At 37.8% G+C, this 23728-nt stretch overlaps 1 protein-coding gene across 6 annotated transcripts in view; it reads left to right on the top strand.

The window, feature by feature from the left end:
* Nucleotides 1-23728, top strand: part of LOC307183458 (uncharacterized protein) — a 921334-nt gene that overhangs the window by 524748 nt on the left and 372858 nt on the right. For 3 of the 6 annotated variants that reach the window (XR_013827469.1, XR_013827470.1, XR_013827471.1), the window contains exon 6: nt 20152-20226. Coding sequence is in view for 2 of the 6 variants with exons in the window: in XM_079915969.1 (XP_079772095.1) it covers nt 20152-20289 (138 nt within the window). In the remaining 4 variants the exon portion in view is untranslated. Of the gene's footprint in view, nt 1-20151; nt 20398-23728 lie in introns of those variants that run through there. The other 3 variants (XR_013827472.1, XM_079915969.1, XM_079915970.1) reach the window with 1 other exon arrangement.

The following is a 23728-nucleotide window of genomic DNA, read 5'->3' as shown; positions in this document are numbered from 1 at the left end:
GCAATGAGAAGTCCGTGCACTGTAATGAAGAGTAACCCCCCTCGCCACAATAGGGAAGGCCCATGCACACCAAAGAAGACCCAAAGCAGCCAAAAATAAATAAATAAAATAAATAAATTTTAAAAAACACTTGTGTTGAAAACTTTACCTCCTTTAACAATAAACAATGTAATAATTGTTCCTAGACATTGCACGTTATATTTAGAATATTTATCCACACCTTAACCTTCTTTGTCTCTCTCATCTCTACTGACTTTAAAGACTCCTAGAGTTTCCTAATTTATGGTAGTGTCTTTCCGAAATTTAATTTGTAAAACTATTAGACGTTGTTGGTCACTTCTTCCTTCAACAAGGACATTTTTTCATTGCCTCCAGTTACTTCATACTATTGGTTTCCCCTTGACTTCCTTGGTTAAACTTGGTGGTTTATTTTCTGTATGACCTTCCCTTAAATAAATGTTGCTCAGAATTTTGTCTTAGACTCTCCTCTTCTCTCCTTTCCTTACTCCTCTGATTTCCTCACTCTATATACTATCTTTTGGCAATCCTGCTCTCATAGGCTACATGCTTCTGACTACCTAGTCCATATCTCTAGCTCAGAACCCTCCCCTTAGATCCATCTATTGCATACAGAAATCTCCCCTTGGATGTGCTATGCACACCCTCATTCAATCCCATCGTGCTCCTCCTCTGAGTTTTTCCATTTTTGTAAACAGAAAAATTCATATGCCCACTTTCCCAAAACAACAGCCTGAAGGCTGTCCTGAATTCTGTTCCTTAATTATTCCATCAAATTCTGTTCATTGTGCTCCTTAATAAGGTCTCAAATTGCTCTGCTTTTTGCAATTACCACACCACCACCTTAGTTTTACCTCCATTGTTTCTCCAATTCTAGAACAGCTCTCTAACTCCAGTCTCCCTGCCTTGGATCTTGTCACTCTCCAAACACATTTCCACACTACACCCAGAGTAATGCTTCTGAAGGCCCTTCATGGAGGCCTTCTCAAACCTTTCTCTTCCCATTTCTTAGACTTATCTCTTCTCTCCATCCAGAATCTCTCTCTTTCCTGTCAAAGCTACAGTCAAAATTGTTCTTCACTACCACTTCCTCCAGGCCTTTGTCCATACTTTCCCTTGCTTAAAATACACTCTCTATCCCTATTCTCTGGAATAATCTCCACTTGTTGTGTAGATTCAGTTTCAGAGTCCTACCTTCTGGCAAGTAACCTTGAGCAGTAACCTGTAAATGCATTGGTTGGCCGTCCTCTCTGCACCCATAATACTTTGTGAGTCTCCTTGTTATTTCATTATATCTACAGGATTCCTTGTCTGCTTTCCCAATAGAAGATCCTAAGAGTAGTAGATAGAAGACCTTTGGGCAGCAATTCTGATCATATATATAAAGTTCTGCCAAACTGCTAAAGGAGAGGACTTGGAAGAGAGGATTTTCAGAAAACAACTGAAATGACTCCTACTCATAGTTGGGGGCAAAATAGATTGAGTATGAGGTCTTACTGGAAATGTGACACATTTGTGCTCAGCAGTGGGGAGAGCCAACTCACATATTGTGTTACATCATACTGCACATTTTTTAGCATTTTGTTACTGGGTGATTTGTTTTGAAATATTTGTCTTGTTTCCCTCATTTATTTTAAACTTCTCGTGGGGGAAGACTTTAGTCTCTACCAGGTATAACATCAGAGGTCAGGCTCCAGAGTCTGAGAATCAGATTCCAGTACAGCAGTTACAATATTCCCATGTTAACGTGTCAATAAAGTGACCACAGGATGGTGATCAGTGAGATATAAATGGATTATAACTGAGAAATACAGTTCAAGGGAGAGACTAAAAAATTATATGAGTATGTTTTAAAGAAAATAAATTGGAAGTTTTTATATTGGAAAAAATTTGAAAAGGATGTAATAATGTTAGTATTACATTTGCATATATTAGTTTTAATTCATGATTTTAAAATATCTCTTTTCAGTGTTGTGACCCATGTGGTCCACTAATAGTATCATCCTGACCATCACTAATGTTCAGTGGGAGCAACCACATATGGATTCTTCATATATCTGACCTCTAATACTATTCTCCATTTGTAGGCATTAAGTATCTTCGAAAAGTAGCTGATTCCATGTCTTGGGGTAGGGAAAAGTCAATATGGGTTTGAAAATCTTGGTTTTGCTAGAAATCAAGTGTGCTTTCAAAAAAATCTCAGCATACAAAAAGGTAATAGAGTTAGCTTAAAGTGCTTCTAGTTCAGTTTGTGATGATCAAACACCTCTAGCAGAATCATAATTATAGTTAAATGGAAAGTTGAGGTTGTGATATGAATCATAATGATGCCTAAAAGATAAAAATTAATAGGTAGAACATGTTGCAGGGTTGTTATACTATAAAAGAAGAGTGACCATATTAGGATATACTTAATCTAAAACTTATTTTTAGTGAGCAGAAGAGTTTTAACAGATGTGAGTATCTTGTATCTTTTATTAAGTACATACTAATTTATAAAATGTAGATTGAATTTCTAGCTGTATAAATAGGGTTGTGAAAGGTTTTATCTGCGGGTACTCTATAAAATGGCTATACAATTCCTAGGCATGTCAGATCCTTAAAGCAGGTTGTGGGTGGTTTTTTTCCTCATTGGTATTGAATGCTTTTGTGAGTTCCTCCAAGGCTTATGGTGAGAATCATGGTGTATGATGTTGGCTACCCATGTTCCTCCAGCTGGCTACTTCCCCTACCCTTAACCCTGCTTTTCTGGTGGCCCAATAAACAGAGATTCTCTCCTTCAGGGTCCCATTGTCACTCCAAGGTGACCTCTTAGGCAGCATTTAAAATGGCTCCAGATCTGTTTATCCTTACCTATGTGGCTCCACATCTGGTTCATGGGAAGTAGTTATCCATCCTTGCCTTGAAAACGTAGGGAGTAAGGACTGCCCAATGCAGCCACCTTTGCTTTCTCCTTTGCTTCTTCTTCTAGAGCTTCTATGCAAGTTTTACCTAACAATCAGAAATACAAAAGAGTGAAGGAAGAGACCCTGTATGAAAAACTGGGCGATTCAGTGAACCAAGACTGTACCAGTGGCGGAAATGGAAAATGGTGCCTGCCCAGCCCTCCCCAGGTGACCAGTAATTGTAGAGAGCAACGTTAGATTTGCAAAAATTTTGTAAACAAGTTCTTGCCACACCAATCCCTTCCTTTTTACGATGCCACAGGTCGCTACTTATGAGGGAGCAAACTTCTTGGCTTATGCTCGAATCCTTTTCTCATATTCCACTCTGGTTTGGCAGTAGGTCGTGTAGGCCTCTGCTTTCTTGTACATTTTCTGACAGGTTTAACAGTAAACTTCAACACCCCCTAGCTACAGATAGCACGCAGCAACTTCTCTGAGAAATCCCAGTGAAACCCCTCTCTCTCGCCTTGCGGTGAAGGGAGAAGAGCCCTCAAGCCCCACTCTTGGCCGCGTCGCTCAAGAACTTCTCCTTACACAGCTCACAACTCTTTTCGGTCCTCAGTTTCTGAACAATTTTTATGTTCCCCATCTGGGCAAGGTCTCTAACTTGTTCTCCTTGGACCATCTTTTTTGAAATATCTGTATGGCAATCTGTTTTCCACCTCATTTTGATATCTGAAATCTGTTGCCTTTGGGTCAACACAATATTATGTTACTATCCTATTAGAGACAAATGTTTCTCATAATGCTAGTGCATTGGGGTAATATAGGGAATAGCAAGAGAATGGATTTTGTAACATAGGCCAAATGAAACTTTAAAAACATGATTTCAAAGAAAAGCACCAGTACTCAGACTCATCATTAGTCACTCAGGTTTGCATCACTGTGATCCTATGAGGTGACCACGAATTGACTGCTTGGTAACACAAGTCATATACCCTTAGTGGGTTATAGACAATATAATTGTGTGCGTGTTGGGGACTGGGAGAAGTCTTGTAAAATTGTTATAATCCAGAACAGTATTGAAATACTTATTATTGTAAACAGACTGAAAATTATAAGGGTAGAAATAATGAGGAGAAAACCCACAGCACTGATAGTTTTAAAAAGTAATGCATTTTGTAGCTTTCATATTTGTATATGTTTTGCCTCCTCTTTTAAGTGTTTAAGAAAGCTGGTCATTTCCACTTTTAAACTGGTTAAATTTCCACTTTTTTTTTTTTCAGACATAGTTAGTGGAAACTGCTAGCCTTCCTCAGTATCTATTCTCACTTTCTTCTTTTTTTTTTAATAAAAGAATCCTCAGATTTTAAGCTGGCACATGGCTTCCCAGATGTAAAATACAAACATTTTCAATCTTCCTTGCAGCTAAATGGGGCCATGTGATTAAATTTGGGTCAAAAGCATATGAACACATTTGTGTTTGCAATTTATGGATCATGTTCAGCTTAAGGACAAGCTGCTTACTATGGACTTCCTCTTTCTCCCTGCAGGTGGGGACACAGATGTGCAGTGACCCAAGTTCTGTTATAGAGGAATGGACAATACTCTAGGCCTAGGGCAAGATAGCAGGAACTTCCCTTCCTGAATGGCCTTATGGAAGAGCTGCCCTACCAGCTAGAAAGGGTGGAATTTTATATAAGAAAGAAATACACATGTGTCTTAATTTAAGCCATTGCATTTTCAGGTCTCTTTGTTATAACATCTTTGCTTTTATCCTTAAAAATAGAATTTAATTAAATAAGTATTTTATTGTTGCATGGCAAAACAACCCCCAAATTTAGTGGCTTAAAACAAAAATTTCTTATTATCTCTTGGAGTTCTGTGGGTTGACTTAGCTCAGGCTGGTTAGTTCTTCCATGGGATCTCTTATATTGCCATCAAATGGATGCAGATGTTAGTGTTTTCTGAAGGCTCAACTGGTTTGGACATCCAAGAAGGCTTACTCACATGACTAGTAGTAGTAGCCAGGAACTCAATTAGAGTTGATACTGAAACTGGAGCATCTATATGTGGCCTCTCCATATAGCTTAGGTTTCTCACTGCATGGTGTCTGGGTTCCAAGAGTGAATATTCCAAGAGACTTGGACAGAAGTGTCAAGGCTTCTTATCATCCAGCTTTGGAAGCCCCACAGTATCACTGGTCATCAAGACACTAAGGCAAGTTGACATTCAAGGGGAAGGGATTAGACTCCACATCTCAGTGGAATAAGTACAAGGAATTTGCAACTATCTTTAATCTACCACATTAACTACATGAGACTTTTTCCCCAGAGATTCTTTCTAAAATTTTCTCAATATCTTAATAAATTATTTTTCTACATCAAACTGATTTTATATAGCAAACTTTAATAGACTGATCATTAATTACATTGCAAACAATGGTTAGCATTCCTTCTTCACCACATCAAAGTGTCATAGGCATTAAAGAATCTTACCAACAGTTATACTGATTAACTTTACATCAAAAGAAAGTAAAATAAGAGGACATTAAATTGTATGAATGAAATACTAGAGAGCCACTGACAAGGCCGTGCTGTGACTGTTAGTTAACATTTTTGAGACCCTGGAATAAGTGCTTTGCCAGATTATCTCATTTCTTCCTCATAAAGCCCAATGAAGTATGTCATATTATTGTTTGTCCAGTTGCATAATTGTACTATTGTATGTTTGCAATTGTGAGGAAATGAAAACTTGGATTAAGTAAATTGTCCATAGTCACAAAGACTGAAAGTGGCTAAACTCAATCCAGGGTTCAAAGGCTAAACCACAAGGCTAAACCTGAATCCCCACAGCTCTGTTTTGAACAAAGATTGTCTTTTACACTCTACTGTATGGTAGTAACATGATTAAGGAAGTTTCTGCTTCATATGTTTTTTTTTTTAATATTGACTTTAGTATCAATACGTACTTTCTTCCAGTTCTTTCTTATGAGTAATAGGCAAACTAAATTTTTTCAATGCTTCCAATTATATCTCGTGCTTAAGATTAATTTCATAAAACTTAGAAATATATAGAAAAAATATTATTTCACATTCAATAGTCAATTATTATTTATATCTTGAACTGTTTTAATTCTTTCCTCTCTATATTTTATACATCAAGTTTACATTGCATTTATCATTTTGTGACCCGCTTTGTATTTTTTTTTATTCTACTGTTATTGAAAACATTCTGAACATCATATTAAGACTTCTATAGTAAGGAACATTTCAAACAGACACAAAAATAGAATAGTATAGTACACCCCATGTACTCATTACATAGCATTAAAGTGGCTAATATTTCATGTGAGACTATTTCTACTTCCCTCAGCTCCAATCACTATATCATTTCATCTAAATATTACTTTCAGTATTTGAATGTTTTCAGTCTTATCATGAACCATATTTTGCTTATATAAAAAATCTGGTTATAATTGGAATCTTATCACCGTGTTCCTGACCAGAACATCCACACTCTTCTATGATTATGTTAAGAAGAAAAAAGTAACAGTGCTCTCACAGGAACATCTGTGCCATATGAGGCTTCCTCTAATTTTATGCTGCTGAATCCTCAACAAGATTCTCTATATTTACATGACACATTGACATACAAAATATATCATCAGATTAATGAAAAAGCAAATCTCTGGTATTAATCACTTTGAAACCATAAAATCCGCAACTGGTAATTTTGAAAACACAATAAATTACAGAGATAAAGACACATTTGAGAGTTCTGATGCAAGCATCAGAAAGTGAACACACTGTTTATCTTAAAATATTAACAGCTCTAGAGAGAGACCTTCAAGATGGCAGAAGAGTAAGACGTGGAGATCACCTTCCTCCCCACAAATACATCAGAAATACATCTACATGTGGAACAACTACTACAGAACACCTACTGAATGCTGGCAGAAAACCTCAAACCTCCCAGAAGTGCGCCAGGAGAGGGGATTCAGAGCACTGCCTAAATGAGCTCCAGAGATGGCCGCGAGCCACGGCCATCATTGCGGACCACAGAGACGGGCATGAGACGCTCAGGCTGCTGCTGCTGCCAGCAAGAAGCCTGTGTGCAAGCACAGGTCACTCTCCACACCTCCCCTCCCAAGAGCCTGTGCAGCCCGCCAGTGCCAGGGTCGCGTGATCCAGGGACAACTTCCCCGGAAGAACACACAACGTGCCTCAGGCTGGTGCAACGTCACGCCGGCCTCTGCCACTGCAGGCTTGCCCCGCATCCGTACCCCTCCCTCCTCCCGGCCTGAGTGAGCCAGAACCCCCGAATCAGCTGCTCCTTTAACACCATCCTGTCAGAGTGGGAATAGATGCCCTCAGGCGACCTACACACAGAGGCGGGGCCAGATCCAAAGCTGAACCCCAGGAGCTGTGCGAACAAAGAAGACAAAGGGAAATCTCTCCCAGCAGCCTCAGGAGCAGCGGATTAAGTCTCCAAAATCAACTTGATGTACCCTGCATCTGTGGAATGCCTGAATAGACAACGAATCATCCCAAATTGAGGAGGTGGTCTTTGGAGGAATGATGTATATATTTTTTCCTTTTTCTCTTTTTGTGAGTGTGTATGTATATGCTTCTGTATGTGATTTTCTCTGTATAGCTTTGATTTCACCATTTGTCCTAGGGTTCTCTCTGTTCGTTGTTTTTTCTTTTTTTTGTATAGTTTTTTAGCACTTGTTATCTTGTTATCATTGGTGGATTTATTTTTTGGTTTGGTTGCTCTCCTCTTTCTTATTTATTTTTAATTTTTAATAATTTTTTAAATTTTAATAACTGTAATTTATTTTATGTTTCTTTCCTTTTTTCTTTTTTTCTCTTTTATTCTGAGCGGTGTGGATGACAGGGTCTTGGTGCTTCAGCCAGGTGTCAGGCCTGTGCCTGTGAGGTGGGAGAGCCGAGTTCAGGACACTCGTCCACCAGAGACCTCCCGGCTCCTTGTAATATCAAATGGCGAAAATCTCCCAGAGGTCTCCATCTCACCACCAAGACCCAACACCACTCAACAACCAGCAAGCTACAGTGCTGGACACCCTATGCCAAACAACTAGCAAGACAGGAACACAACCCCACCCATTGGCAGAAAGGCTGCCTGAAATCATAATAAGGTTACAGACACCACAAAACACACCACCAGAAGCAGACCTGCCCACCAGAAGGCCAAGATCCAGCCTCATCCACCAGAACACAGGCACTAGTCCCCTCCACCAGGAAGCCTACTGAAAACCCACTGAAACAACCTTAGCCACTGGGGGCAAACACCAAAAACAACAAGAACTACGAACCTGTAGCCTATGAAAAGGAGGCCACTAACGCAGTATGTTAAGCAAAATGAGAAGACAGAGAAACACACAGGAGATGAGGGAGCCAGCTAAAAACACACCAGACCAAAAAAATGAAATAGGCAGTCTACCTGAAAAAGAATTCAGAGCAATGAGAGTAAAGATGATCCAAAATCTTGGAAATAGAATGGAGAAAATATAAGATACGTTTAACAAGGACCTAAAAGAACTAAAGTGCAAACAAACAATGATGAACAACACAATAAATAAAATTAAAAATTCTCTAGAAGGACAATAGCAGAATTAATGAGGCAGGAGAACAGATAAGTTACCTGGAAGATAAAATAGTGGAAGTAAACTAACACAGAGCAGAATAAAAAAAAGAATTGAGGACAGTCTCAGAGACCTCTGGGACAACATTAAACGCACCAACATTCGAATTATAGGGGGTACCAGAAGAAGAAGAAATAAAGAAAGGGATTGAGAAAATATTTGAAGCGATTATAATTGAAAACTTCCCTAATATGGGAAAGGAAATAGTCAAGTCTAGGAGCCTCAGAGAGTCACATGCAGGATAAATCCAAGGAGAAACATGCCAAGACACATATTAAACTATCAAAAAATTAAATACAAAGAAAAAATATTAAAAGCACCAAGGGAAAAACAACAAATAACATACAAGAAAATCCCCATAAGTTTAACAGCAGATCTTTCAGCAGAAACTCTGCAAGCCAGAAGCGGGTGGCAGGACATATTTAAAGTGATGGAAGGAAGAAAGCTACAACCAGCATCACTCTACCCAGCAGGGATCTCATTCAGATTCGACGGAGAAATTAAAACCTTTAGAGACAGACAAAAGCTAAGAGAATTCAGCACCTCCAAACCAACTTTACAACAAATGCTAAGGGGACTTATATAGGCAGGAAACAAAAGAGAAGGAAAAGACCTACAATAACAAATGAAAACAATTAACAAAATGGTAGTAGGAACATACATATCAATAATTACCTTAAATGTAAATGGATTAAATGCTCCCACCAAAAGGCATAGACTGGCTGAATGGATACATAAACAAGACCTGTATATATGCTGTCTACAAGAGACCCAATTCAGATCTAGGGACACATACAGGCTGAAAGTGAGGGGATGGGAAAAGATATTCCATGCACAGGGAAATCAAAAGAAAGCTGGAGTAGCAATTCTCATATCAGACAAAACAGACTTTAAAATAAAGACTATTACAAGAGGCAAAGACAGACACTACGTAATGATCAAGGGATCAATCCAAGAAGAAGGTATAACAGTTGCAAATATTTATGCACGCAACATAGGAGCACCTCAATATAATGCAAATGCTAACATCCATAGAAGGGGAAATTGACAGTAACACATTCATAGTAGGGGACTTTAACACCCCACTTTCACCAATGGACAAATCATCCAAAATGAAAATAAATAAGGAAAAACAAGCTTTAAATGATACATTAAACAAGATGGACTTAATTGATATTTATAGGACATTCCATCCCAAAACAAAAGAATACAATTTCTGGTCAAGTGCTCATGGAACATGCTCCAGGATAGATCATATCTTCGGTCACAAATCAAACCTTGGTAAATTTAAGAAAATTGAAATCGTATCAAGTATCTTTTCCGACCACAATGCTATGAGACTAGATATCAATTACAGGAAAAAAAAATCTGTAAAATATACAAACACATGGAGGCTAAACAGTACACTACTTAATAACCAATAGATCACTGAAGAAATCAAAGAGGAAATAAAAAAATACCTAGAAACAAATGACAATGAAACACGATTACCCAAAACCGATGGGATGCAGCAAAGGCAGTTCTAAGAGGGAAGTTTATAGCAATACAATCCTACCTTAAGAAACATCTCAAATAAACAACCTAACCTTACACCTAAAGCAATTAGAGAAAGAAGAGGAAAAAAACCCCCAATGTTAGCAGAAGGATAGAAATCATAAAGATGAGATCAGAAATAAATGAAAAATGAAGGAAACAGTGCAAAGATCAATAAAACTAAAAGCTGGTTCTTTGAGAAGATAAAAAAATTGATAAACCATTAGCCAGACTCATCAAGAAAAAAAGGGAGAAGACTCAGAAAAATAGAAATGAAAAAGAGAAGTAACAACTGACACTGCAGAAATACAAAGGATCATGAGAGATTACTACAAGCAACTATATGCCAAAACAATGGACAACCTGGAAGAGATGGACAAATTCTTAGAAAAGCACAACCTTCCGAGACTGAACCAGAAAGAAATAAAAAACATAAAAAGACAATTCACAAGCACTGAAATTGACACAGTGATTAAAAATTTTCCAACACCAAAAGCCCAGGACCAGATGGCTTCATAGGCGAATTCTGTGAAACATTTAGAGAAGAGCTAATGCCCATCCTTCTCAAACTCTTCCAAAATATAGCAGAGGGAGGAACACTCCCAAACTCATTCTACGAGGCCACCATCACCCTGATACCAAAACCAGACAAAGATGTCACAAAGAAAGAAAAGTACAGGTCAATATCACTGAGGAATATAGATGAAAACATCCTCAACAAAATACTAGCAGACAGAATCCAACAGCATATAAAAAGGATCATACACCATGATCAAGTGGGGTTTATCCCAGGAATGCAAGGATTCTTCAATATATGCAAATCAATCAATGTGATACACCATATTAACAGATTGCAGGAGAAAAACCATATCATCATCTCAATAGATGCAGCAAAAGCTTTTGACAAAATTCAATACCCATTTATGATAAAAACCCTCCAGAAATTAGGCATAGAGGAACTTACCTCAACATACTAAAGGCCATATATGACAAACCCACAGCCAATATGGTCCTCAATGGTGAAAAGCTGAAATCATTTCCACTAAGATTAACAACAAGACGCAGTTGCCCACTCTCACCATTATTATTCAACATAGTTTTGGAAATTTTAGCCACAGCAATCAGAGAAGAAAAAGACATAAAAGGAATCCAATTCAGAAAAGAAGAAGTAAATCTGTCACCGTTTCCAGATGACATGATACTATTTATAGAAAATTCTAAAGATGCTACCAGAAAATGACTAGAGCTAATCAATGAATTTGGTAGAGTAGCAGCATACAAAACTAATGCACAGAAATCTCTGGCATTCCTATACACTAATGAAAAATCTGAAAGAGAAATTAAGGAAACACTCCCATCTACCATTGCAACAAAAACAATAAAATACCTTGGAATAAACCTACCTAAGGAGAAAAAAGACCTGTACGCAGAAAACTGTAAGACACTGATGAAGGAAATTAAAGATGATACAAACAGATGGAGAGATATACCATGTTATTTGATTAGAAGAATCAACGTTGTGAAAATCACTATACTACCCAAAGCAATCTACAGATTCAATGCAATCCCTATCAAACTACCACTGGCATTTTTCACAGAACTAGAACAAAAAATTTCACAATATGTATGGAAACACAAAAGACCCCGAATGGCCAAAGCAATCTTGAGAAATAAAACCATAGCTTGAGGAATCAGGCTCCCTGACTTCAGACTATACTACAAAGCTACAGTAATCAAGATACCCTGGTACTGGCACAAAAAAAGAAATATAGATCAATGGAACAGGATAGAAAGCCCGGAGATAAACCCATGCACATATGGTCATCTTATTTTTGATACAGGAGGCAAGAATATACAATGGAGAAAAGACAGCTTCTTCAATAAATGGTGTTGTGAAAACTGGATAGCTACATGTAAAAGAATGAAATTAGTATACTCCCTAACACCATACACAAAAATAAACACAAAATGGATTAAAGACGTAAATGTAAGCCCAGACACTATAAACTCTTAGAGGAAAACATAGGCAGAACACTCTATGACATAAATCACAGCCAGATCCTTTTTGACCCACCTCCTACAGAAATAGCAATAAAAACAAAAATAAACAAATGGGACCTAATGATACTTAAAAGCTTTTGTGCAGCAAAGGAAACCATAAACAAGACGAAAAGACAACCCTCAGAATGGGAGAAAATATTGCAAATGAAGCAACTGACAAAGAATTAATCTCCAAAATGTACAAGCAGGACATGCAGCTCAATATCAAAAAAACAAACAACCCAATCCAAAAATGGGCAGAACACCTAAACAGACCTTTCTCCAAAGAAGATATACAGATTGCCAACAAACACATGAAAGAATGCTCAGCATCATTAATCATTAGAGAAACGCAAATCAAAAGTACAGTGAGATACCATCTCACACCAGTCAGAATGGCCATCATTAAAAAATCTACAAACAACAAATGCTGGAGAGGGTGTGGAGAAACGGGAACCCTCTTGCACTTTTGGTAGGAATGTAAATTGATACAGCCACTATGGAGAACAGTATGGAGGTTCCTTAAAAAACTAAAAATAGGGGCTTCCCTGGTGGCGCAGTGGTTGAGAGTCCGCCTCCCGATGCAGGGGACATGGGTTTGTGCCCCGTTCTGGGAAGATCCCACATGCCGCGGAGTGGCTGGGCCCGTGAGCCATGGCCACTGAGCCTGCATGTCTGGAGGCTGTGCTCCACAGCGGGAGAGGCCACAACAGTGAGAGGCCTGCGTACCACAAAAAAAAAAAAACCCAAAAAACAAAAAAAACTAAAAATAGAGCTACCATACGACCCAGCAATCCCACTACTGGGCATATACCCTGAGAATACCATAATTCAAAAAGAGTCATGTACCACAATGTTCATTGAAGCTCTATTTACAATAGCCAGGACATGGAAGCAACCTAAGTGTCCATCAGCAGATGAATGGATCAAGAAGATATGGCACATATATACAATGGAATATTACTCAGCCAGAAAAAGAAACGAAATTTAGTTATTTGTAGTGAGGTGTATGGACTTAGAGTCTGTCATACAGAGTGAAGTAAGTTAGAAAGAGAAAAATAAATATGCTAACATATATATATGGAACCAAAAAAAAAAAAATGGTTTTGGAGAACCTAGGGGCAAGATGGGAATAAAGACACACACCTATTAGAGAATGGACTTGAGGACACTGGGAGGGGGAAGGGGAAGCTGGGACGAAGTGAGAGAGTGGCATGCACGTATATATGCTACCAAATGTAAAATAGATAGCTAGTGGAAGCAGCCACTTTGCACAGGGAGATCAGCTCGGTGCTTTGTGACCACCTAAAGTGTTGGGATAGGGAGGGTGGGAGGGAGGGAGACATGAGAGATATCGGGATATATGTGTATGTATAGGTGATTCACTTTGTCATAAAGCAGAAACTAACACCATTGTAAAGCAATTATACTCCAATAAATATGTTTAAAAAAAGTGGAATTCAGACAAATTTACACAGAGTGTGGCAATTAATGAACTCTAACAGTTCTACCTGCTCTCTGGTTGTATTATACATTCTGGGAATTTGTCTAGATTCATATAAAGGCAAACTTAATCCTCTACTCACTGAACTTTCAACTGTATCAGAAGGGTTATCTTCCACAAAATACATTCCACATTTAGCTGAAGAAATCATTTGGCCATGAATTTTAAAACGTATGTGCACTATTACCTTATATGGTTAAAAGCATGCCTCTGGAATCAGTTGGACTGAATTTGAATCCCAGAACCCAGAATGGTTCCTAATACTCAATAAATATTTCTGAAGAGCATCAAAAAAAAAAAAAAAAAATGAACAGCTCTACACTGTGAAATCCTGCTTTTCATTATAGATTCAGTTTGTTTTTAACCCTTCCATTGGTCCTCATCTTTGCCCAAGAGAGTATTTTTATCAAGTTATTTTATTTTTCTTGTCCATAATGAAGCTATTGGAAAATGTCTGCCTTCCAATTACTCCTTCAGAGGCTTTGCTAAAATTCTCTCAATAATCCTTTGGGAAACAAGAATATCAGCAAAACATAATTGAGAAAACAGTCACTGTGACAGGAATTAGAGATTGTTTATGAGGTAGAAGAATGTCTGAAAGCCAGCTGCAAGGACATCTGGTTCTATGACCATAAGCAAAAGTCTGTCAAAAATTTCATTAAAAAACCCATTTCTAAGGTTTACAGCTCTGCTGACTCAGTTCCCATGGGTCCCAATTTAACTTTTTAAAAAATAGTGATCTGAGGTCACATTTGCCAATCCATTTGGCCTGAAGACTTAAGAAAAAGGACAAAAGTAAAAAGCATTTTACTCTGGAACATATTTATTCTTTCTACATTACTTTTTCTGTAAATCATGTGCTCATTCTATACTTGAGACACAATTTAGGAATTGTTTGTATATTGATGGTTCACTTTGCATTTAATTCTCATCCTTTTTCTTTCTGCAGTCCAGTGAGTACATGAATGTTGAGATTACACTCATGTCCCATTCATTCACCAGTGTTATTTGATTCCTATTTGTTGTTAAGTAAAAAATAGAACTTGTCTCCCCTTATTGAATGCTTACCATGTGCCAAGCTCTTTACAAACCTTAGCTCAAATCTTCACCGCACAACCATGCAGGTGGATGTTATTACTCCTTATAACAGATAAGTTAACTGAGCATCAGAAAGATTAAGAAATCTGCCTATGTTTACCCAGGTGTTTGGGTTTGGGGGAGCATAGTTTTATCTGAATATAAGGCCTATCTGTTCTTGAATATTTTCTGAATAGGTGATAGAAGAATCTTGCTCTAATAATGATCATGTCCTTGTGCCACTTTTACTACTAAGTAATAAAATACTACTTTCAGTTACATCACTGGCCTCTTTTCGTGAAAAATTTATAATTCAACTAAAGTATGTTAAACTTTGTCTTTATTTATAGATACTTAAAAATTGAATTTAGAAGAATCTTTAAAAAATAGTTTAACATAATACAAAAAAAGTTTTCTTATTCTTTCAATATTTTACATTTCTAAGTCTAAAATATTCAGTATTCCTATCCTCTACCAGAGAAAGACATGGAACTTAGCAACTACCATCTGAACTCTCCCCCATGCCATCTTCCACATCTAGAATGTTAATTATAATTTTTTAAAAGCAAAAAAAAAAAAGTAATTGTCCATAGTAACTATTTATATTTTTTAAAATAAATAATTTCATTTACCTTTGCTCCTTGCATTTCTCCGTTTGGGATCATGATTCTCAATGAAGTACTTCTCTAATGATTCTTTTTAGTGGTGTTCTCTGGGTATTAAAATCCATTATTCCCTCTATGTCTGAAATGTCTTGATTTTGTCATGAGAAATTTGAACTGCCTATGAAATTCTAGATTGACTGCTATTTCCCCTCAACATTTGTTGTTACTATTGAGAAGTCTGCTGTCAATCTAATTGCCCTTTTCATATAGGTAAAATTTCTTTGTTGGGAAATACTATTTGAGAGATAACTTTTACTAGTTTTTTTGTTTTCCTCTTTGATGTTCTGAAATGTTATTGCAGTGTGTTTAGATGTAGATTTATTTTATTTATTCTTCTTGGCATTTGATATTCGCTTTCTATCTGAGGAAACATCTTTTTAAAATTCTGAAAAATGCCAAAAACATGTTCCTTTTAATATTGCCTTCTTATCAACTCATCTTTTCCAAAATCTAGAACCCCTTTTATGCATATGTGGGCACTTCTCATTCTGGTTTCCATGTCTCTTAACTCTACGCTCAAGAGTTTAACACATTTTTTATCTCTGTGCATTGCCTTCAGTAATATCATTCGGTTTATTAATTATCTCTTCATCCCTCTAATTTATTCTTTTGTTTATTGACGTTTTTATTTCAATATCAAAATATTTTTTATTCCCAGGATTTCAAATTGATTCTTTTTTGTTTTTGATTCATAGCCACATGCTTTTATCCACTCAAAATTGTTATTTTTTAATGAATAAGGTTTATTTCTATCTCTGTTAATATATAAAGTATGTTTAAATTTCAGACTGCCATGATATTTCTAATTTCTCAGGAAATAAGTTTCCTATTTGTAAAATGTGTAAGTTATCTTTCATGACCTTAATTTTCATCAAGAAGTATGAAATTTTAGTTTACAAGATTGTTCCAAGTCTTTCTTCTTAAATCCTTTTCCAACACCTAGTTTTCCATATCTACTGCTTTTTCAGTTGTTTCTACACACCCAAATTTTGATGCAGGTCTTAGGTTGGTGGTTTGCCTGGGAATCTTCGTAACCTCCCCACTAGATCCTCTCTCCAGCTTTTATTCTGACACTGGTCCACTGGGACAGTGATTTTGGTTTTGAGTCTGATTATATATTTTAAATATCTAAATAAGATAAAGACATATTTAATATTTTTAAAGATTTAACCTATTCAATAAGATTATTTTTTATAAATGAAGAAAAGGTCACAAACCATCTTGAACAGAAATTTTACAGTGACATATTAATGAGAATCATAGAAGCACACGAAGTCACAGGAAACACTTTGCTTTTATAAAAAATAAAGTTTAAATTCAGAAAGGACAGGCTTCCCTGGTGGCGCAGTGGTTGAGAGTCTGTCTGCCGATGCAGGGGACACGGGTTCATGCCCCGGTCTGGGAAGATCCCACATGCCGCGGAGCGGCTGGGCCCGTGAGCCATGGCCGCTGAGCCTGCGCGTCCAGAGCCTGTGCTCCACAACGGGAGAGGCCACAACAGTGAGAGGCCTGCATACCGCGAAAAACGAAACCAAAACAAAACAAAACAGAAAGGACAAGTAACGTATATGGTGTCACACATTTGGTGAGTGGAATATAGAAAACTACAATCCAATTTTTTTACTTCTCTTTTGTCTACTACACTTGCTTGATCCTTGTACAAAATGTTCACTAAATTCTGCTGAAAACAAAGACTGTTGTTATTCTCATTGACAGAAAAAGTTGTCTCAAAATATCTTCAATTGTAGATTAGTTGTGGCCCATAAGGTTGATCTGGACAGTACATAAACTTATTTGGCCCACTTACAGTTAATAGTTTTACATGGTTTCTACTACTAAAAATGAGAGATTTAAAATAAACAAAAACAACAAAACAGACCGCAACACTTGGAAAAAGTCGTCCACAATCAAGCCTGGCAATAATAATGCACAGATGAATAGCTACTGTGTCCCTTTAGGTGGAGCATTGTTGCCAGTTCACTAGTCCCCACGTCGCTGCCTTACTCATTCGTACTCTTTACCTATTCCCCGAGTTAGTGACCCCTGATCTAAACTCTCATGGTGCTGTTACACCATCACTGAATTGTCACATCTTTGGATTAAAAAGCAATATCTATATTACAATGGTGCCTTATGAATATCTACCATAAACACTTTATTACACATTAGTTTTATCAGATTAAGTATTTTCTGGCAAAGCAAAGTACTTTTTAGCAAACACTTTTGAGCACTCTGGGGAGTGAGTAGGGGGCAGACACAGGAGTTCTGCAAAGTTAGACAGCAGCAAAGAGCCATGGGCACCTGGAGAACAGATGCCAAAGAGAGTTTGGGAGGCAGACAAAGGGAGCACAGAGGGTGCTGATGGCGGATTTCACTTTCTTTCTAATTGTGCTGGACATTTACCTTAAAGCCTTGCTCCACTACTGGACAGCATCAGGCCTATGTCATCTCCCTGCCCTTTTCCCATGAAGGTATACATACTTGTGGGCCTTGGAGTCTCTCTAAAATTCAGTTCTAGGGCTAAGGCAAATTACCTTGAGCTTGAAGGAATTCCTCGGTTACCTTCTGCACCAGTAGAGTTGCCCCTTGTTTCAGTGGGCACAAATTGTGTTAAGTATTAAAGGCATTAGTATGCAAGTCAGGCAACAGCCTGAACAATATCATTCTATGGTAGCTGTTTAAACAGGTAGCCCTGTTTATTGCAAAGCTAATCAACAAAAAGAATTCTAAAACGAGTCTTTCATCATTTTTTGGTATAACTTTACATAAGACCTTACAATCACTAATCTGTTCTCTAAATTTCCATTTGTGCAGTCTGGTCATACATTCAGATTTTTAATGCCATTAGCCAAACCTAATAGTTATTTGGGCTTTCTGCCTCCTGGCTATCTTTAGCATATTATCTTGGAAATCACCAGTTTGAATTATAGTATATTTCTATATATGTACACATACCCATAGAGATAAATGTCTACTGAAAACCAGTAATATTCCTCAGGGAGTACCCAGATAACATGTAGTACAACGTAGAGGAAGTTTTTTTTTCAAAAACTACACACTACATTATGATCTCCTTATATTTGCTCTTACAGGATTGTATGCTGTAAGTTCCACTGCGGAACTTACAGTGGTAAGAATTAGTTTGCTAAGGCTGCCATAACAAAACACCCCAGACTGGGTGCTTAAACCACAGGAATTCACTGCTCACTGTTCTGGAAGACCAAGATTAAGGTGTGGGCAGTTTGGGTTTCTACTGAGGCTTCTCTCCTTGGTGTGCAGATGGCCATTTTCTCTTTGTGTCTTCACATGGATCTTTCTCTGTGCCCTTACCTCCCTGGTGTCTCCTTATATGTCCAAATTTTCTCTTCTTATAATGGCACTAATCAGGTTGGATTAAGGCCCACCCTAACAACCTCATTTTAACTTATTCATCTTTTAAAGACTCTATCTCCAAATTAAGTCACACTCTGAGGTATTGTGGGTGAGGTCTTCAACATATGAATTGGAGGGAGGGGCAAATTTAGCTCATAACACCAAATATATTGCATTTGCTCATTTGATCACTCTCTACTTGAACTAAAATGAACTACTTGAAGGCAGGAATCACGTCATACTTACCTTTGTGTTCCCTATATACATCACTTTGATTCTAAAGACATATTTATGGAATTCAACAAGCTTAAGAATATAACTATGATGTTTTGTCGCTTTTAAAGAAGTTTTATCTAGTCCTGATGCGTTTGGTTGGGAATAATGGGTGTCCAAGGGACTTAACTTCAACTAAATTACTCTCATAAAGAAACTCCTGATCTTGTTATATATTCAGGGATAGTGAGGAATATACTTTTCTATTTAAAAATAACATAAGGAAAGAAATCATGAGAGGACATGTAAGAATAAATATATATTAGGAGAGGCTGTAATTGAACATACATTGGTTTCTATGTCAGATAAAATAAGCCATTGTACCTTCAAAGAGCTCATAACTAACTTAGGAACAAATATATTCAAATGTTTGGGAATCCTTAGGAAAAAAATATGGACAAGATATGTATCGATGGGAAGGTGGTAGCAAGTGCCACAAGGATTAACAGACCAAATTCCACTGTGGTTTAAAAAGTGCCTGGTTTGGGTGACAAAAAGTCATGACTTTAGCAAGGATGCTAGGTTAGAATTGGGCCTTTAAGAATAAAGGGGATAAAGTGGCACAGTTAAAATTGTTGGTTCCAGTGTGTGGAAATCAGTGATGGTGAAATTATCAGGAGACAGTTGAAAAAGAAAAACCCACATAGCTTTCACAGCACAAAACTTGTAATTATTCTATTGACTAACATATTGCGTTTTAAAAAATGTTCTTTCAACTCTGAAAAATGAACTGTCATAAACATTTCAATGATAACATAAATTAAGTCTACCCAGCATAAGCCCAATGTTTTCAATGGATAAGTAGCTAATTAGTCATAACAAAATGACTTATCCTTTTGTCTAGCTGGCATTGGAGTTAAAGTTCTGAGACTTAGGTCATGAATCATCAGGTGTTGATAGGGTATTTTTTCCTCCCCCAGATAATAAGCAGGGAAGAAAAATGGTAACTATAGAGCAATACTTAGGATATTTTGATGCCAGGGATCTACTGTTCTAAGCTTATAGGAAAATTCCCATTAGCTGAAAACCTGACAGTTGGCAAGTACTCTATGTCACTTTATCATATACACATTCCATGACATTACTTAATTTTTTGAAAAATCTTTTTAACTCTAGGTGCTGTTTCCAACTCTTCACGGCCTGAATGTCAGTTTATATTTTCTTCAACAGAAGACTCAGCCCACACTTCAGGTAGATCTCTTGGGAAATACGTATCTATCCGTTGATGTTGGCTGCATTTCTTTTTTTCTTTGACTTGGCATGGTTTACATTTCTCTCATGTTTATCTTAGGAGATATATGTCCTAGCACAAAAATGCAAATTAGAAGTACAAAGAGTTCTAAACTAGTTTCCATTTGACATTTTAAAATAACATTATTTTTTATTGCTTTGAACAGTTTGAGAGGTATGCCTCTTAAACTCAGGTTTTCACATTCATTTATTACAGTATTTCGAGACTCTGTTATAGATGACAGTAATTAAGATTTTAATTTTACTAAAAGTAAATTGCAGACCGATTAAGAGGTAATTAGGTTTTATGTATTTGCTATATGCTTTCACTTAAGAAGACGTTGAAATCTTTTCCTTCTGCATGCTGTTTCTTGGTGTGTTTGTACTCAGACTTACCCCCCTTGCGTCCCCTGCTCTGCTCTGTATGTTAGAGGGCCCAGGGTGATCTTCCATATCCACGTGTCAGATAGCCTCTGGATGGGTTTGGCTAGTGGTAGGCACTCTCAGGAGATTGGCAGGTGGTAGAAAGGAGAATTCAAGGCATTTTCTCCTTCCCCTTTGCCTCAAACAGCATGTTCACCCATACCTGTGGCTCCACCTGACTCCAGCTTCTACCCAACATGCCCACCTTGCTTTTCCCCAGGGAAGCCAAGCTTCTGCGTTCCCAAAACCCCATCTATTCCCTTTGTCCCACTGGAGTCTCAACTCTATCTATTAAATCGATGCCACTACTGTCTTAACTACTTGGCAATGGTTATCTTTTCCTGTTTCGATCCTGACTGACTCACTCCATTTCCTCTGTCTTCACCTGACAGTTGGTAAGATCACACAGTACTCTTACTTATCACACAACCCCTTTTGTTATTGTAACCATCACGGAGAGTGAAACGTGTATTGCTGTCTGCAGGGCACAGTGTTCAATGGTGCAGATGGAATGAGGGATAAAACTAAGTCCATGTAGTGGAAATAGTAAGAGTGGAAGGCACAAAGTTTGACATATATTGTATATCGGGGCTCTGCCTTCGCACATAGCCCACGATATGGGTCTTGTAGAATGAAGATATGATGAGGAGTGTTGGGGTCTCCAATTTGACAAAGCTTGGAGATATCATTTCTTTCTTTATTAATTTATAGACAATTATAAGCTATAACCAAGTGCCAGGATCTTTGTCAAGCACTACGATGAGGCATGAGGCAAGATAGAAACATACAAGATGCAGGCAGGGCTGCATTCCTTCTGGAAGTTTTAGGGGAGAATCCATTCCTTGTCTATTCCAGCTTCTAGAAGCTGCCTGCATACCTTGGCTTGTAACCCCCTTCCATCTTCAAATCCAGTAATCACATCACTCCAAGACCTCTGCTTCTCTGACTCTGACTCTCCCCTCTACTCTTTACTTATAAGGACCCTTATGATTACATGGGACCCACTCGGATCATCCAGGATATCTCCTCATCCCCAAATCCTTAACTTAGTCACATCTGTAAAGTCTCCGGCCTTGTAAGAGAACATATTCACAGGTTTCAAGGATTAGAATGTGGCCACTTGGGGGGTGGGCGGTGTTCATTATTCTGCCTACCGTATCCCTGACATACCCTGTGAAGAACTGGAGCCGTCACAATCAAACTTTGCAGAGGAGATGCTAAGAGCAACAGGTAAACCCCAAACTTACAGTCAGTAGGTAAATTTGCATTATTTCCCAACACCACTCTTTTTAGGAAAGAGTTTTTCAAAATCAGAGAGGCAGTGAGACCCTTAGCAGAACTGAAGAAACCATTCAGTTCCTAGAAAGATAATGGAAAACTTTTACCTGAGAACATTTTTGCAGCATGCATTTTTTTATTTTCATTTTTTAGGAGGATTTCTATGAAATTACAGTTTAGGTGACCTATAGCAGCAAGCAAGTGGGTAGTAATGAATGATGGTAACAGTCTCTAACGAGCAACTGGAAATAGGTGCATGCTCTGTGTGAAATGAGGGCGGAGTAGTAAACAGCTATGGGATCTTCCGGCAGTGGCTGGACCCACACACTCTGGGACATTCTGTCCACGCTGGCAGCCATTAGTAGTGCTTCTTCATATACTCCAAGGACAATGGCACAGGCATGAAAACCCCATGTGAAAGGATAGTTCTAGACTACTGATTGATACATTCCAAGGGACTCTTCCCAGTTTTCCACTGAAGATTTTGAGCAGAAAGGTAGAATTTATGGAGATAGAATGTGATCGAAAGAGAAAGGAATTAGAGGAATGTTTCTAAGCAGAAACAGGAGAGCGAACCGGATGCCTGTTCCCTGTGGCCTCAGTGAAGGAAGGCCTTCACTATGCCTTCCTTCTGTTTGGGTCTTATGATGTGTGAAGTGAGTCCTGGGGATTCTATGGGGAAACTTCCTAGGAGAGCAGAAGCACTTCCTTGGGGAGAAGCATTATTCTGCAAGCCTCAGTGTATGTTACATTTCTCAGGTCTGTTCAGGACAGTCAGTTAAAGCCCAGTTTCAATTTTATTTTTGTCCATAAACGTCCATTTATCACCCTCCCTTCACTCCATGTGAGATTCCAGGAATGACTCTAAATTACACATCTGAGAAGTTGGACTCAAATCAACTGTCTAAAGGTGGGACTAATAAGGAACTATAGTAGCACTGAAAACTGAGGACAGGAATTGCGTTGTCTTTTTTCTCTCCCAGTGACCTGAGGTAGCCTTTTAATTATCAAAGTGTCACGAAGAATTATTTCACCAGGAGATTAAAGATTTCACATCTAGTTCCCAATTCTAAGTTTATGCACATTGAGGGCAGAGATCATTCTCTTCAAGCCAAGAAGCAAATTTTCCAATAAACAATATACCACTTTTTAAAGCATGGGGTAAGAAATGGGGTGGAGCATAAGGTCTGTGTTTCTCAGCAGTTCAATTTGCAAGGCTTGGCTTAATTAAAAACAAAACCCAAAAATCTCTGTTTTGTTTACTGATCGCTCTTTTTTCCCAGGGTCTTTTCATGTCTGGGGATGGGGAGGTTTAGATCAGTGACAGGTATCGAGAGAGACACAGGATTAGATGCTAACATAGGAAATGAAATAAGTTGCCTATGAATATTACATAGAATATGTTTACATCCTTACAGATAATAACCCTTTTTTCATGTGAAGATGCATACTTTCATGCTCATTTTTAAATTACCATTTCTCAACTGAAATAAATTTCTGCTTAACATTTTCCAAGACTGTGTAAAGAAAGGCCAATGATATTAACTACCATTCATCTACCATATGGCAGGCTTTGTTCTTGCATTACTGTTAATACTCTCAGCAACCTAACTAGATAATTGATATGCTCACTATTTTATTATGGAGAAATTGGGTACTGATCGAGTACATTTCTAGTAAATACCTGAGTTGATATCTCACCAGGAGAATTTAATCCCAAAGTTTGTCCCCTTTCTATAATTTGCTATCTTTTTCAAGGGAT

This window comes from Stenella coeruleoalba, assembly GCF_951394435.1.
Source record: "Stenella coeruleoalba genome assembly, chromosome: 3".
NCBI lineage: Eukaryota > Metazoa > Chordata > Mammalia > Artiodactyla > Delphinidae > Stenella > Stenella coeruleoalba.
Note: the sequence above shows the minus strand (reverse complement) of the source record. Positions and strands in the feature narration are given on the sequence as shown.